Source organism: Lissotriton vulgaris, chromosome 2_1 (genome assembly GCF_964263255.1).
Source record: "Lissotriton vulgaris chromosome 2_1, aLisVul1.2, whole genome shotgun sequence".
NCBI classification, from domain to species: Eukaryota; Metazoa; Chordata; class Amphibia; order Caudata; family Salamandridae; genus Lissotriton; species Lissotriton vulgaris.
In genome coordinates, this window is record NC_141687.1 from 962,922,006 (window position 1) to 962,939,483 (window position 17,478).

At 43.2% G+C, this 17,478-nt stretch overlaps 1 protein-coding gene across 1 annotated transcript in view; it reads right to left on the minus strand.

The window, feature by feature from the left end:
* Window positions 1–1,966: 1,966 nt before the first annotated feature.
* The window catches only part of LOC147731491 (gap junction beta-3 protein-like), a 30,070-nt gene continuing 14,558 nt past the window's right edge, over window positions 1,967–17,478 (minus strand). Inside the window, exon 2 of the mRNA XM_086956544.1 lies at window positions 1,967–7,297. Coding sequence (XP_086812670.1) covers window positions 6,480–7,286 — 807 coding nt within the window. The 5' untranslated portion in view covers window positions 7,287–7,297 and the 3' untranslated portion in view covers window positions 1,967–6,479. The remainder of the gene's footprint in view (window positions 7,298–17,478) is intronic.

Consider the following 17,478-nt stretch of genomic DNA (forward strand, 5'->3'; position numbering starts at 1 on the left):
TATAAATGCAATGATTGATTGATTGATTGATTGATTGACACTGTCACCAGATGCAAGATTTTCGGAAAGACTCCTCCTCATATTTTCAAATGAGTCTGAGCATAAACCAGTAATGCACCCTTCTTTTTATGTATCAAGAAGGCCAGCTTGCTACTTAAATATCTAAAAGGTATTCATGTTACAGCAGAGAGCAGAGTGAAATTGCCTCAAGAATGGAGAATTTTCATATGCTGTTGATAGCTCAAATAAAATAGGTTTCGCTTCAGCATTAACATCTTATTCTTTAATATGTACCTTGTGTGTCTCAAGTTTGCTCTGAACACTATTGTAAATAATCACCTTGGTAACCATGCTTGAGACCTGTACCCTCAAGCTTAGTTTAGCTCAGCTCAAATTTCTTATGTTTACAATGCTCCTTAAATCAACCCAGGTCCTCGAACACATGCATATTCTTCCGTAAATGCGGTTTCTTTGTCGTTTGCTTTAATGTACTTTGCACCTTTGATGCGCTAATTAGTCTGTTTACTGTTTACTTCATTGCCTCTCCTTCTCTGATGTTTCTTCTCATTTCAAAGTTTGAAGGCAGTTCAAAACAAGAAGGATCGCATAAACGTTTAAAATAAGATTGCTGTTAAAATGTTTGGTATGTCTGGAGTAAATTACAATTTTTTTTTAACAAGATGCACATGTTCTTTAATGCTTTTTTCACAATTTTAGCTCTGCATTCTCTACTCAGACGTTGTGTGCAAGCTTATATCTCTGTTCCCTAAATCCAATCCCGGTCAATTCCTATAAGCATTGCATGGACAAACCGCTATGTGCATTTCCAATTGGTATTAGTCAGGAAAGGAGACTGGTGTTGCATTATTTTTGAAATAATATCATATTAATGGATGGACCATATTTTTTTTTAATGTTAGGTTCTAAATTAAAAAATTGTCAGGGTGTGACAATGTCCGTCATTAATGCTCAGGGCCTATCCCGGACAAAGGGAACCGTAGAACTTTAACATAGACTCAGCCTAATTACAAGTTTGGCGTTGCAGGAGCGTACCGCCACGCCGGCAGCCTGCTCCCACACTGTCAAACCTGTGGTGGGCTGTTTTGGGTGGTCCCATGGTGGTGCCTCTGAAAATGTGCACCGCAATGGGAATGCCCAAAACTTTCCTGTGTGGCATGGACTATAAAGTCCATGTCGTGCTATAAAGTCCATGCCGTGCAAGAACTGGGGTGCATGTACACGTGGGCACATGTTGTGCCCCTTGCATGCATCCCCATGCAAATGGAAAACAATGGGCCCTTTAGCGCCTCCTTTGTTCCAGGGCTGCCAGCCTTTTCATGGAAGAAAGACCTCCATGATACTGCTGATGGTCTTTAACCCCGTAATATGAAGAGCGGTGCTACAGCAGCACTACCAGCATATTTCTGAGGCCCTGACCACAGCGCCACTGCCAGGGAACGGCTGTCACTTGGCAGCTACGACAGAGCTATGGCGGTCCTTCTGCCCAACTCACAATGAGGCAGTTGGATAGCCGGTGCGTCAGTGGCTGGACTACCACTGCAGCGCCCCCATGAGTCTGGTGGTCCTCGGCTTGCCAGACAAATAATTTGGCCCTTAGAAACTCACTCACCCTTCAGCCTATTGAGTCTTAAAGGTGAAAGCAAGAGTTTGTGGTACCTGATGAAGTTGTAGTCAATGTAACAATGTTTTGGTTGTTTGCGCGGCTAGTGACTCCTAGTGAAGTCTAAGAGAAGCTTGTGAACGTCTGGGATAGTGAGAATCATTTAAAAAATCCATTACCACCACCCAATGAGGGTGAAATGAGAGATTCGAGAAATGACAGGGCTGGCATGGTGGCATTCATTCGAAATTGACCATGTGTAGGACGGAGCACACGCCCATGGCTAACGCAGCAGAACCAGAACTACTTAGATCATTGTCAGGGTTGCAGAAACAGTCATCAATATTATCGTAGAAAATATCAGACTTTATTTATTAAAAAAAAGACCGACCGTGCATTTAATTGTCAATGCACTGGAGTACTGCTGGAGAAAGACAGCATTTGTTCAAATTGCAACAACATGGTACCTGATAAACAGAAGGCATTCAGTAAAGTAGAATATATACATATACATTTTATATAAATACAAAATAATAATGCAATAGTATCATGTATGAAAAACGTCTTCCATTTTTGAAGTAAGCAATGAGGTCCCTTATATCTTACACGCGTTATCAGCATGTGCAACGCAGGGGCTTTATAAAACGCAGGATTCATATAAAGAAGTCTATTCCGGCTCTAAACGAATGGGTTAGGCATTGGCAGTTGGTCCCATTTCAGCCACGTTACAAGCTGTGTGATCTTGGTCAATGCATAGTTCGTCACAGTGAGCCAGCGTTCACCTCCAGGTGGCAGGCATTGAGCAATATTTAGGGGCAACAACTGAGAATAGTGGTAGGCCCTGTAAGGAAAGCTTGATCGCCAACGGCAGTGCGGCCGGAGCATCCGCTTTGAGGCTCACACTTTGAGTTAAATGAAAGCCTCTAAACTTGCTCCGGAGGTGGTTGTTTTTTTCTCCGAACCATGTCAAGTTGTCTGTAGAAGTTCCCGTTCTCTCTTCTCTGGCCTGTATGCAGCGTTGCCGATTCCTGTAGGATGTGATCACGCACTGCGAGCAGTAGTCCGGATGAGTACACGTTGTAAGCATAAATCTTGAAGTTCTAGACTTTTTAAATGTATGCAAATTAATACAAATTATAATTATACAACTGGCCTCTAGTCTTGGGACGGTGTACAGTCCTGCATAGTCATACAAACTGTGACCATACACCTGATATCGAACTCCTCTAGGCCTGTTTAGTATCCAGGTCTGTTAATGTTTATAAAGCATGAAAATCTATAGGACTGCGTGACATTCCTTCTATTTATTCTTGTGTTTTTCTTTAGGTGAAATGCTGTTTTCTGGCATCTTGCCTGACTTTTTCATATGAGGGCTTAACTCGCATGAAATAGTCAAGCAACATGCAGGCCAGAGACTGCTCCCAGCTGAAAATGTGTCTCTGCAAGACATTATCTGCCTGAACCAGTTTCCTGTTGGTAAAATGTATGCAAAATGCCATACTGCGAAAATGCATGTAATGGAAAATGTGGAAATTTGGGGAATGTCACCTGTGTAACTAAATATTTACAGCTGTGCAGATGAAGACAAACCGTGGCCGTAGAAGTGGTTTACATTGTAAACGTTTGAACATCCCTGCAAATGCATCCTGTGGTCACAAAGCTGGCCAGCCCCTGCATAGAGGACAGCTCTTCATGCCAACACAGTCTTGCAATCTATTCCTGAACCTTGTCATTTCATGCAAACTTTGATATCCAGTGCCTAAGGAATCTCTATATTTGTGCAAGTCCAACTTTCTCACCATCTACCAACCTCCAAAGCTGAAGCACAATATTCGATGCTTTTGCAGCACTGCGACTTGCAAAGATCTGCAGGTGTGGATGGGTCCAACTATGCAGCAGATACTGGTGCACCCAACCTCGTCTTCTATTATTTCATGTGTACTTTGGATCCTTTAATATACCATCCAGTCAGTGGGGTCAGAGTCAGTCTCAAAGCCCAACCAGACAGCATTGAACAAGGCACTGTATAACCCTGGCTACTGGCGATTGTTTCCAAGGTGGGATATGTTAAAGATTAAAAAAATAGATGTTCCTTTTCAATGGATATCGAAACCATTACGAAGCTTAATCAGAACTACCAGTGCACCTTAGCATCCCTAATATTGCAGTTGTAGGCTTTCTCATCAGGACACTGAAGTATTTTTATTGAGCACTATGGGCTGTACCAAAGTTCTGCTAGCTCTCCCAGTGGCGGCCCATGCAGGTAAGCGTGGTTGGGCGGGAAAGGGTGGAGGGTGGAAGTGACAAACAACAGCATAGGGAAAATAAAGAAAGAAATAAAACCACTAAGCTTGTGCTTGCCGCATCGCCAACTCAGCGATGCTGCGAGCGCAAGGTAACAGTTTTTATTTATTTATTTAATTTTCCATATTCTGTTATTTGTCACTTCCACCCCTACCCCAACCACACTTTTCTGCACGGGCCGCGACTGAGCTCTCCTACCTTCTAACACTTGGATTGGTCTTAGGTGTTTTACTGGTCTCTTTTAGCTTGACTTCCAGTCACCTCTACTCTACAAGGCTTGAAGCACTTGATATTTGCTATTGTTCCACTATCTTTAGCTGAAATACAGTGCTTCTCTCAAAGGCCCTTCAGAGGTTAGCCATAGACCTCCTTCCCTGGATAAACCTCAGGCACAGGACTCTCCTAAAAGGGTAGTTGTCCCACATTCTGTCCTGCAGCATGGAATGTTAGTGGCAGGATTGAGTAACCTTCTGTTGTGAGACAGCATGGGCTCAAGTTGTGATCGCGAGATCTCTTGCAATCCACAATCAATGAGGTAATGACCCAGAGCAGAGGTATGTGTGCATATCAGGACATCCTAAGCTTTTCCCCCAATATGCCAATGCGCCTGCGAGGCTAGCAGGGTTAGGTAGCATCTATCACAGGTTAGATCGATATATGAATTACATCCAAGTAGATCTTCCCCAGCCAACAAGCCACCGCTCAGTCGCTTGTGCTTCAAGGGATTCCTGCCTGTCTCTCGGTAGGAATGTCTCTATCTTCCCAGCAGCTAGATTTCTAAGCAAGAGAATGGTGACCTCCCAAAAATGCGAGTGGTTATCCACCCATTAGTTCAATCCTCTGTGCAAAGGCAACAAGACCCTATTAAGTTAAAGGAGTGTGAGGAAGGAGCTAGCAGCACTCAGAGAAGAACAGTTGATTGACAGAAGGACAGTTGAGTGACAGGTCAAACTAGTTTGCTTATAACGTGAAAGGACACTAAGTTCCTCTTTACGAGGTGCCTGTAATTTCTTGCACTTGGCAACTACTAATACCACATTGTGGCTTTACTGCACCATTTTAACTTCTGTAAATCGTGGTGAATTACCAGGTCCACTGTAATTCTGCAATTTTGTGGCATTTTCCAGATAATTATTGATCTGCTGCATATGCCACACAGTGTATTATCTGTTGCATAATCTGCAGATTTTCACAATAAAAAAATTATTCTCGCTCAAACTGATTACAAGTTACTAAAAATGCAGCAACACATGTAGAAGGCCTTAGGCCTTACGCAAAGGTTGCCATACCCCTTTCTGTTGCTTATTGCAATTTTCGGATGTTAAACAGGTATTAATGATTAATTAGGTAAAACTTTTGCTCAGAGAGAGCTAACCTATGTAAAAATGACAACATAATGAAGTAATCGAATCATAAAAAGTACCGCATTACGCTGTATAATTTGCTTTTTCATGCTGCATAAATAGTGCAAACCTTGTAAACTCCTGTTTGTGCCTGTGCTGGGATTGCCACACCAACTGGAGCGCAGATCTCCCTGAAAGAAGTTGTTACAGGGCCTGTGCTTCATTTCGAATGTCATCTCTACAAACACTTAGACTGGTGCCACTGTTTAACCTAGTCTCAGTTGACAGAGTGATATCGGTTACTATTGGGTTTAGTGTTAGTAGTTACTTCTGACATGTAACTGTGAAATCTGACCCAATTGCAGCCTCCTGCCTTCTCCACTTGTGTTCTAGGGAAGGGACTTCTGAAAGCAGGGAAGAGCTGGGCCAGCAGTGTGTCCCACTGGTCACACTCGAAGACATTGTCAGCTACCTTGGCCCATGCATCGAATGTTGGAGGAAAAGTGCAAGCCTTAATGCCTAATTATTTAATTTATCAAAGTTTGGAGTTGGGGGCAGGGCTAAGAGGTGGCAGGCACACAGGCAGCTTTCCTGGTATATCCTCTGCCGAATAATGACTGTGCCAGTTACTCAATAATGTTTGCATTCCTCTGTAGGGGGAAACTTTGGAAAATATTTAGAGGCAACCGTGGAAGACAAGCTGAAAAATGCAAAACTTCCCATCCCAAACAAGGACTAGACTTGAAGAACATTCCCCAAAAACTATTTGATCACTATGAACACTGAGGCATATTACAAAGCGCTTACTAGGGCAGTGCCTGGGACTGGTCTGTTTGTCCATTTATGTCCAACAACATGTCTTTTAGACAGCGGGCTAGGGCATGTAAACATCCAATGCGCATTGCCATACCTTTCACTCCAAGCATATATGAGCAAAATGGCTGCGCTGGGTCTTTGGAGGTCCGCATCAGAACATTACAATGCCCAGCGCTCTGAGGCAGTATCCAGTGAAATGGTTATGAGTGCTTATCATAATGAACAGCTGTACTGTTCTGCTGAAATAGAGGCTGGCCAGCCCCAGCATCATCCTCCCTTCTCAGTCAACAGATTGCACATGTCCCTGGAAGCAATCTGATCATTCAGGGAGCATTTGGCCACCATTTGAAAGTACAGTGCAGTCTTGCAGGGACTGCAGGGCGCTTCCTTGTAGGTTAAATTGCTGTGAGGTCTGGCGCAGAGGCTCGCAGAGAATCTTGGTCCTTGTTTTTGGGTTTAGTCTCCATGTGTTCAAGCTTCATGTGGCAGTGGCAGGTGGAGGCTTTGCTGTAGGTAACGGAATGGTTGCTTTTCTTGTTGTATTTCTGCGCACAGCGGACCAACCTCTTGAAGATCAAGTAGAAGATCTCGCAGGTGCTCAGCACAATGCAGATAGCAGAGGCTCCCACCATGAAATAGGTGAACACCTTCTTTTCCGTGGGTCGAGCGATGTAGCAGTCGACTATGTTTGGGCAGGGGTCTATGTCGGTGCACTTGACCAGCCGGGGGATGTCAAAGCTGTCCCACATCTTATGCAGGATGTAGAGGAAGGTGATCTCGATGCCCGTCTTGAAGAACAGGCTGAGAAGGTAGGTCCACCACAGTCCCCCATGCTTCTTGCCCGTATTGGAATAGAGCTTGGAGCAGTTCTCTCCATTCTTTAGCTGGTTTTTCTTCTCCCGGTCATCCCTGTAGGCTACGTGCATGATGACCAGCAGAGACGGGCAGGTGACAAAGATCAGCTGCAGGGCCCAGAGCCTGATGTGGGAGATTGGGAAATAGTGGTCATAGCACACGTTGGTGCAGCCGGGCTGCCTGGTGTTGCAGTCAAACTCTTTCTGCTCGTCCCCCCAGACCTTTTCCGCTGCCACCACATAGACCAGCACACGGAAGACGAAGACCACGGACAGCCAGATGCGACCAAAGGCAGTTGAGTACTTGTTGACACCGCTCAGCAATGCTTGGAAGGTCTTCCAGTCCATGGTGGTCTCACCTAGAAAGAAAAGAAAGAGTGATGATGAATTAAATGGGTATATGAAATAAGAACTGTATCAAATAGGAAGAGTTGTATTATTAGTGACTATAGAATTGTCTATTTTCACACTTTTTATGCCTGATTGCACATTCCCTTCCACTTGATGATTGTATGCCACCAAGCGGTCGAGGTAAAGGACTGCTTGCACTGTGGTATCAACTCTGGGTCGTTTGGTGATTCCAGGCAAAGCAAAAGGTGCCTATTGCCTTTCTGGTTTGCTAACCTTAATCGCTGATATATTTACTTGTCTGTTGTAAAATGAGAAAAAGTCTATCCTGCAGATCTTTATTCATCAATAACATCCCAAGGGCAATCACACTCTACGGTGGGTGGGGCACTAATGAAGCACATGCCAATCCAATTGTGGAACTTTGTTAATCACAGGAAAACTGCAGAGTTCCCACTGGAAGGCAGCATGGTCCAGTGACTCACCATTGTGGCATCTGGATAGGTGTATGTTAGCGGCAGACGGCCTAAGTGCGCAGCATGCCAAGGCAGCCATTACCAAGGAGCAGCTAATTATAAGGTGATCATGTGATGGGGTGCACCCATCTCTTTCATGACTGCGGTGCTTGCCTTGCCTACTGGATTGCACGCTTTAGTCAAATGAGCGAACCGTGTGAAAATGCAGCAGTCACATTCATTAATGAGGGCTCGTGGTGTGAGCCTGGCTCTGTATGGAAAGGACAACCATATCACTAAATATCTACCCATCCACCAAGAGGTACAAAAGTCCTATTATACTCCCACAGTGCTTAATTTGACCCTGTGACAGTGGTAGAAGCAGCAACCTGTAAGAGTAAGATAAAGGGACAGGGAAAGTATGGTGGGGGATTAAAGAGGCTTGAGGTAGAATCCAGACCACGCAGCCTTGGTATTCGGCGTGACGACATTCAATGACACCTGCCACGGGCTTCTACACAAAATATTAGGCAACATTACTAATATATATTTTCACAAATCAAGCACTGGATTTTCATATTCTATCTTTCAGGGTAAGCTGTCAAACCTCCCAGTCTGCACCAATGTGTAGCTGGTACAATTAGAAATAGTAAACAAAGGGAACGCCATTTCATCTTCACTATACATTTCTTAAAGTCAAAAATTTCCAATATGCTTATGGCATCAAGCCAGTGTTCTAGGTCGTAGGTTACTTGCTGATTCGAATAAAAGTTGCCCTCGATAAGGAATGCCTTATCCAGCCTTGCATTCTCCTATGGGGGGAACAGCGTTTACAACGCAACTATTATGACGCACTACCTTTACCATGCAACTTTTACAACGCAAGTCGTTACAACGATTTGCGCTGGGGGGCGCTGTAGGATAGGGAATGGTTTAATTTACTATCCAAAACCTTCCCTACTATCCACGGGGACTGGAGTTGGAATAGTAAATTAAACTATTCACTATCCAGCGCCCCCCAACGCAAGTCGTTGTAACGACTTGCGTAGTAAAAGTTGCGTGGTAAAGGCATGCGTTGTAAAAGCATGCATAGTAACGACATACATCCCTCCTATTGCAGCCATAGAACCATAGCACAATTGTCCCCATGCCCCATCTTTCAGATTCCACTCATGCGGTCAAGAACCTGCCTTAAAGGAGGTCCTCTCTGTGTGTGCCGCTTTCTCTACGTTAGCCCCCTCGGTCTTGAACATCAATCGGCGCATTTTGACTCCAGCTCGACCAAGCCATGAAAGCTAGTTTCTTACTTTTCCATACGAGGTTACCAAGGTGATCCGAGCAGATTCCCTCACAGTGTTCTACTGAGATCCTATCTGGCTCCTGAATAGAAACCCAGTCATTGACACTACAGTGCCTCTGCTTACATTTTGTGCGGCTTTTATGATGTGTAGGACAATTCACCAACGAGAACTGCCGCACTGGAGAGTCAGACTGAAATCCTGTATCTCTAGCAGATCTCATGGATGTCAGGACAAGGAATAATTGGAGGTCCCCCCCCAAAAAAATGAGGTAAATGGCTACAGGTTTTGGGGGTACAATAATGGAATGCCCTCCCCTAAATCTAGAAACTAGGATGAAGCAATGTTTGAGCAGACTGAAGTACCTTATCTTCAAGGCCCCCCGTGTAACTGAGTGACCCAGTGTGCCTTGTTTTCCATCCTCTGTACCTGAGTGACCCAGTGTGCCTTGTTTTCCATCCTATATAACTGTGTGACCCAATGTGCCATGTTCTCCATCCTAGGTAACTGAGCAGCTCAGTGTGCTTTGTTTTGCATCCTATCTGACTGACCGGCCCAGTGTGCCTTGTATTCCATCCGATGTAACCGAGTGGGCAAGTGTGCTTTGTTTTCCATCCTCTGTAACTGAGTGACCCAGTGTGCCTTGTTTTCCATCCTATATAACTGCGTGACCCAGTGTGCCATGTTTTCCATCCTATGTAACTGAGCAGCTCAGTGTGCCTTGTTTTCCATCCTCTGTAACTGAGTGACCCAATGTGCCTTGTTTTCCATCCTCTGTACCTGAGGGACCCAATGCGCCTTGTTTTCCATCCTCTGTAAATAAGTGACCCAGTGTGCCTTGTTTTCGATCCTCTGTACTTGGGTGACCCAGTGTACCTTGTTTTCCATCCTATATAACTGCATCACCCAAAGTGCCATGTTCTCCATCCTAGGTAACTGAGCAGCTCAGTGTGCTTTGTTTTGCATCCTATCTAACTGAGCGGCCCAGTGTGCCTTGTATTCCATCCTATGTAACCGAGTGGGCAAGTGTGCTTTGTTTTCCATCCTCTGTAACTGAGTGACCCAGTGTGCCTTGTTTTCCATCCTATATAACTGAGCAGCTCAGTGTGCCTTGTTTTCCATCCTCTGTAACTGAGTGACCCAATGTGCCTTGTTTTCCATCCTCTGTAACTGAGCGACCCAATGCGCCTTGTCTTCCATCCTCTGTACCTGAGTGACCCAGTGTGCCTTGCTTTCCATCCGTTCCAGCGCCTCGATACCCACGGGTTTTTGGCACCTTATAAATTCAGTCTTATCTTGAATTCGTTGTGAGGCCGAAGCGTTTGAATACACACACAAACCGAAATACACCCACCGGCCGCACCTCCGCTGTGCTCTTCGTGGAGAAAGTGCGAGGATTCCCCAGCAGTGCCTCACGGTGAGCAATGCCAATGGCCCATCTCCTTGGCTACCTCATATACATATTGCTACCTCAGTCTGAGTCACCTTTAACTACCTTCAGTCAGGGTGGTTAATGCTGCAGCCTTAGCCCTTTAGTCACTTCCTCACTACTCAGATAAACCACGTCTGGAATTTGAGGGCTCGTCCAAAAGACAAATTCATCCACAATTCTGTAGCTTTTCCTTTAAAATGTTACGGGCTAGAAGGAATGTTCCCTATTTTAATCAGCCACGGCTCGTGCAGGAAAGAAGAGCATGGGGCCCCTGTGGGGTGGGATTTCGACGGACAATAATGAGAGGAAAATATTTATGGGTTTAATTTTCCCTCGACATCTCTGTCAATCTCCCGCAGTTAAAAAATCACTCTAAAACATGACGCAAACTGACATTTCTGACAGCCGCGGCCACTGCAGGTAAGAGCCCTTAAGCCCGATGGGGGGGATTTCGACAGATGAGGACGTATTTTGCCTCATCCGTCAAACCCTTCCCACCCCCAGGAGCCAGGCCCAACCGCTCTTACCTGCACGGGCCGCAGCTGCTTTCTGACCTATCCTCTAGACCTGACCGCGGACATGAACACATTTCCATGGGTCCAGCAATTGCTCATCTTTGGTAGCTTGGATTGGCAATCCAGGTTAAAGTGCTATAAATCAACCAATCAAAGAATACAGTACAAAACGAAGAACCAAATGAAGAACGTCAATGTACGCACAAGTATAATGAAAAAAGTAAACACCCCACGTGGTAAATAAAGAAAATATGAAGACAAACTGATATTTTTGGAAAAGGAAAAATAGCTGTACATAAATCAATTGAATAATGCATTGCATTCGAAATCAATGAAAATCAGGTGACAGCGAAACATCCCACCTATAAGTAAGCAGTAAAACGCATTCCATTAACACTCAATGAAAAGCAAACAACAGTGAAGCAATAATGACTACAGTCGACCTTGTGTAAGACTCTCAACTGGTTGGACATGATAAAGGGGTTTAAACCATTGAAAGAAGTTACCTTTGAGCTTAGATTAAATTAATGAGGCAAATAGTGTACAAGACCAACTTGGACACCAACTTATTTGACGTCCATGAACTCTGAGTAGGCCATGGTCAAACATCTAGCTGACCTACAAGTGCGTGCGGTTTGCCTTAAATTGGTGATTCCAGATTGACTGTTCTTCTGCATTGGGATAAAGATAATTTAGCAGATCTGAGAAATCCTCAGCCTACCCATCCTGTAAACTCTGTCAAAGTTATGCTCCTGGAAGGAGGACTTCAAGTGGGACATAGTACTTCTTGTGGCTGCAGTTCAAATAAGGCTCACTGGACCGAACGGTGAGCCAGATTAAAGTTAATATCATGGTCCTTAGTTCAAAACTTTCAAAATCGCTAGCAGCAGTTTTTTTTTGCCAGATCTTCCAAACATGTTCAGGTCGAGTGTGCAGTAACCGCATGGGATTGGGGAAAATGTTGCTGGAGTGGTCTTACCAGACCCATTTCACACCACACAATGTATTTGAGTTATCTCAGGACCGTAGCACCTTAAGTAAGGTTGGAGCTCCTTTGAAATGAGTGGACCTCTCCAAGACATAGTTTTAAGGATCAAATGGTTTCCCACCTGGCTCATAGCTCATATGGACCTCAATAATACTGGCAGTCTATTTGAGGATGTTGATATTGATGTCTCAATAAGTGAGCATTGCCTTTAGGAGCAAGGTTGGGGGTGCTGATCCTCATCTTCCAGAGGTGCAAGAGAAATATCTTACGGGCTCCTCCTTTTAAAGTCTTGAAAGCCCAAAGGACTGGCTATGCAGGTCCATCCTACTCTTTACTATAAAGACTCCAAATAATCCAAAATGCTGGCTCACAACAACTACTACATTGACGTTTGCATGACTAGATCACATTAGCCATCTAAGTGCATCACTGGCTAAGCATCCTCCTACATTTCCCACAGGGCCACCTACGAAAGAGGCCTACTCCTGATTCGAGCAAAGCTTCTAAGATACTTGCAGAATATAACCCTCTGTTCTAATTGACATTCCCGCTAAGTGTTTCACCCTACAAGAGATCTGGCATTGGTGAAAGTGCCCCCTCTCCCATACAGGCAGTAAAGGCAAAGAACTCACTCTCAACAAAGAGAAGAAACATTGAAGACCACCAGGGACCATTTTACAGATAGTGGCCGGGGATGCAACAGGCCCCCTCTTTTTTGAGTCCTTGGGCATGTTGGTATTTTAGAAGGTGCTCCAGATGCCCGTGCAACCTCTTCTTTAATATGGATTGTGCTAGTGCACATATTTGTGGTAATACAATCACAATGGGTGTTTCCTCATTTGCGTGGGAACTTTGCTCCAAGCAAACAGGGGAACACTTTGACGTTGAGCCCATGCTACATGGTAGGCATGGGTGCATTGCCAAGAAAGAAAATTGAGAGTAGGTACACTGAATGTGTGTCAAAAGAGTATTATGAATGGCAGATGATCCAGAACAGTGACCATCAATGAACCAGAATCCAAGCCCCAAACAACAAGAATGGCAGGTATAACCACACGTGCAATTATCTCCCCACGCCTCCTTTAATTAAATGCATTATTAACACTGGTGCACGATCATGACAACTTGTTCAAAACCGCCAGCTTTGCTTAGCTTGCATGACACCAAAGCACTTGCCACACAAGTCACATAGGCTGCTCTTGCAAACCAAATCTTTCAAACAGAGTCAGCACTGCTATGTACTTAAGCTTAAATCTCTTCCCTCCACCTCAATCCAATGCTACCTCAGTTTCAAAGATATTTTACACAATAACAGCAAAACTCTGGCCATCATGTAAAGATCAAAGCCGCTATCTACTATCTACAATGGTCACACTACAATATCATACCTTCCAGCTATACACTTAGTAACATGCTAGCCATCCACAACTCATCATGGAAGGTGACCTATTTAGGTCATCTCCTCTCGAAGGAGGGAAGGCAGCTCACCGCTGATCGTGTAGCCATTATCAATGCTATGACGGCCCCACGAACACAACATGGGCTTGAAGCAGTGTCAATAAAAAGGCATTTCATTGCAAAATTGCACACCACAAGCCCTGCAGAATTTTTCTTTTACTCTCCCTAAAACACAAAGACACTTTCAGGGGGGGGTGGTGGGAAGCAAAATGGGAAACAGCTTCTTCAAAGCTACACCACGTGAATACAAACCAAAAATTCCATGTAAACTTCTAAGACATTCCTTATGTGGTGAAAAAGCAGAAAGAAACCCCTCTTGAGGTTACCTGCAGGCAGTAGGTCTGGTTAAACTTATCTGGTGAATAGAATAGGAAAACCCAGAACCAGCCGCAACTCTCAAACAGACTGGAGATAATTCGTAGCAGCCCCATCCCTCATGCTGCCTTTTCCAATTAAGATTTTGAACTACATTAATTGGCAATTCTTAACTGAGATATTAGCATTAGTCCATTTGTGTTGCCCCATAGTCCTAAGAATTACCTCATTATTAGGAATTATATTAAAAGTTACATTGCACTAAGTATCTGAATGAAATCTTCTAATGAAAAATTCTCTTGATTTGAGTATTGCATGGAAAATCTTTAGCTTTAACAATTAAAACCAGGTCAGATTAAATAAATATGACCAATTAATTATTTTAGGAATGATGTGACTGCAGATATAATTCAGAACGATGGGGAAAAATTATTTGTATCTGTCATACTTAAGTGAAAATACACTACTTCAAGCCTCTTTAGCCAGCCAAAGTTGAGGTCACACCATCAAGGCCCAAAAAGCAAAACATTTCAGGATTTTATAGGGCCGATGGGGTTTCCTCCAACATGTAATATAGGACCCCAATACCCTCCCAAAGGATTATTCACTGACAAATACAGAGAGAAATAAAAGCAGAAACACCGAGGTTAGTAATGTTGGCCATCCATGTTAAGATGCCATCTGGAAGACGGAGAAGATAAATTGAAAGGGAGAAAATCAAAGCAAAGAACTACACACCCAAAAGGGTTGAAGCATGCCATGCTTTATCACTAGCAGAAAAGTTCAACACCCTCCTTTATCCAGCGAGCTACGACAGGGGAAGGATGCGCTATATAAATAAAATCTCAATTATAGCCTGGCAGTTATCTGGTTTTTGGGAAGTATCAGCTAGAATAATAACATGTGTACAATAAGAAGGAGGTAGAGGATAGGTGTGTACACTGCTCAGATAGTTTCCAAATCGCGGTGAGCATTTGGAAACTATCTGAACGGCGTACCCACCTTGACGCAAGTTTGACTCCAAGCTGCCACCCCCACATCTCGCCATTATACTTTATCTATGAAACTCGAACATGAATTGTGTGTTGATCAATGTATCTCTGCATGACTAGGACTGTGTTCCACAGATACCGGAGGTAGGATCAGAGGAAACCTCTCTTTTTGGGTCCCGGAGGATAAATGCCGAGTGACCCGTTCTTTATGGGGACACCTTTTACGGCAGAAACACGTTGAAAACTTGGCAGTAAGGAAGGGTGAAGAAATCTTAATTTTCTCCTTTCACCTCCATTCTTCACGTTTTAAAATCTAGCCAGAGGAGCCCCAGAATAAATTTGGGAGTGGATATACATCTGAGCTAGTTTTGACTCACTGTCTGCACTTTGTCTTCGGTTATCCCAAGAAATATCATTGTTTGTATTGTTTTCCCATCACTGTTGCTCCACCCCAGACATTGGTCTGCGCGGGGGTGTCTGTAGCGATGAAGTATGTCACAATTTTGTGAGTGAGTCCGTTTTTGCACAGGGAACACCTGTCACTGTCTTTTGTGTGTGTATATATATATATATATATATATATATATATATATATATATATATATATATATATATATATATATATATATATATATATATATATATATGTTGAACACACATTTTTATACATTTCTTCCTTTCCTTATTCCTCTGTGTGTAATTTAGGAATCAGCTAAACATTGGAAAATCTCCAAGAACCAAAATATTTACTGAAGATCATTTGTTGCACATAAGGTTTATTCTATACATTAATGTGTGCAGAGCTACTATGCACTTTAGACCCTTCCTTTCTGTTCGAATGTAGAGCATATTAAATAAAGAAGTTTACTTTTTTTATGCCATGCTCATACTGGCAAGGTAATACTAAAAATCTAATGTGCTCAATAAAAGCTGTAGTCTTTGTAATCTTGGCCCTATTTTGATGATTTGCCTTATGTTGAACATCATCTACGGACTTGTACTGTTAGAATTCAGTCAGGCTGAAAAATGCCTTTCCCCTCTTCAAATGGCTGAAAAGTGAGGGCTTCATCCTAGCTTATGGATACATTTTCAATTTCCTAATAATTCTAGTGAAAATGTTGAAATGCTTAGCAGAATTTGTTGATTTTTAAGGCCAACAAGAAATGTCCATAACCTAGAGACATTTTACTTCAAGGAATAGTGTTGATGTTTCCATAGATCAAACATTTGGACCAATTTAGAGTCCCATAGTAGGGCTTCTTCTCAGTTGCTTCAGTGTCAGAGTAGCACCGCAAAAAGAGAAAGGTATTGCACTATTATGCACCCTCCCAACTCTATATCAATCCTGCTCACAAAATACGATAGTGATATAAATGTATTGATTATTTTAAGGCTACTCTGACCTATTTAGTACAGCATTGTTAAAATTTCATGGAAAAGCCTCCCCCACTCGTTTGTGGCATGCTTACTCATGGGCTTATATGTCCTGCCCTGATAAAATATTACTCCCACTGAATCTTCAACCTCAAAATGAGGGAGTGCAAAATATATCCTGTCGGATAAACGAGGGATCCAGAATGTTGCTAAAACCACCTCTGTGTAAACCTGAAAAAAGTACCTTTATTAAAAAGGTACACACAGGGTCGGAATAAAATCAAAGAAGTTGGATGCAGAATGAAGGATTAGGTCTCAAACATCCGCAAAGTGTCAGAATGCCGAAATGTTTAGGCCCTCATATTGCCCACACGGGGTATTAGGCCTTCATCAGGGTTAATTGGATTCCTACATGTCTCTACTACATCCCAGCATGTGCAGTAAGGTAAGAATAAGTCTTACCTTAAATCTACTGATGGATATAACAATCTAAACTCAGGGAGTTATTGACCCAATGGTCTCAGAGACAAAGGATGCCTTCTGTAGTCTCACATTTGTCAAGAGAAGAGTTATGTGTGGTAGTAGGATGCCGGCCATAAGTCAGAGAAGGGCTATTAGCTCCACTGTAAGACTTGTTAATACCCTATTGCAGGTACTGAGACTTCTCTGTGAACTAATCACGAAAGCTGTTTGCTTTTGAACAACAACAAACTCAGTGTCCTTGACTCGCTTGAAGTTTTCTTCTAGACCCTTAGAGACACCAGTGGATTTAATCTTGGATTGGGCCCACCATGCTGTGCATGGGGAACTCTGACAGTAAAAATGAGACCTGGGCAAAATTTAAAATATGCCAGCATATGTATGGGAATTTTGTGTTTCAGGTGTTCTGTAAAAAATTTCCAAAATTTCGTCATTGCACCACTTAGCATAATTTTGGGCCACTTGCAGTAAAAACTCATCACAAATGCACAGGAACAACAGAACATGAGCCGCTGTTGTCTTTGTTTAAAGGTGCTCTCATAACAAATTTGACACAAGGACGCATTTCATGCTAAAATATATTGCAAAATGACAGATTTGCATCTTGCATAATTTTGCCAAAATTACCCATAATATGGCAGAAGCAAATTACGTGAACTTTGCAAACCCATCACATGGCGTAAAACATATGGTAGACATAGTATCTGAAGGCCCGACCTAAATATTGGGCTATCTGATACCATTTCCACTGGCGTTCAGCTGGCTCTTGCCGTGTTTCCATTGTCAGCGTAGGAGGCAGTTCTGCTGGTGGAAAATCATCAATTTCTCCACTTCTACATAAGGATAGGAATCTTGAGATGGCCAGCGGCGACATCCATTAATGTT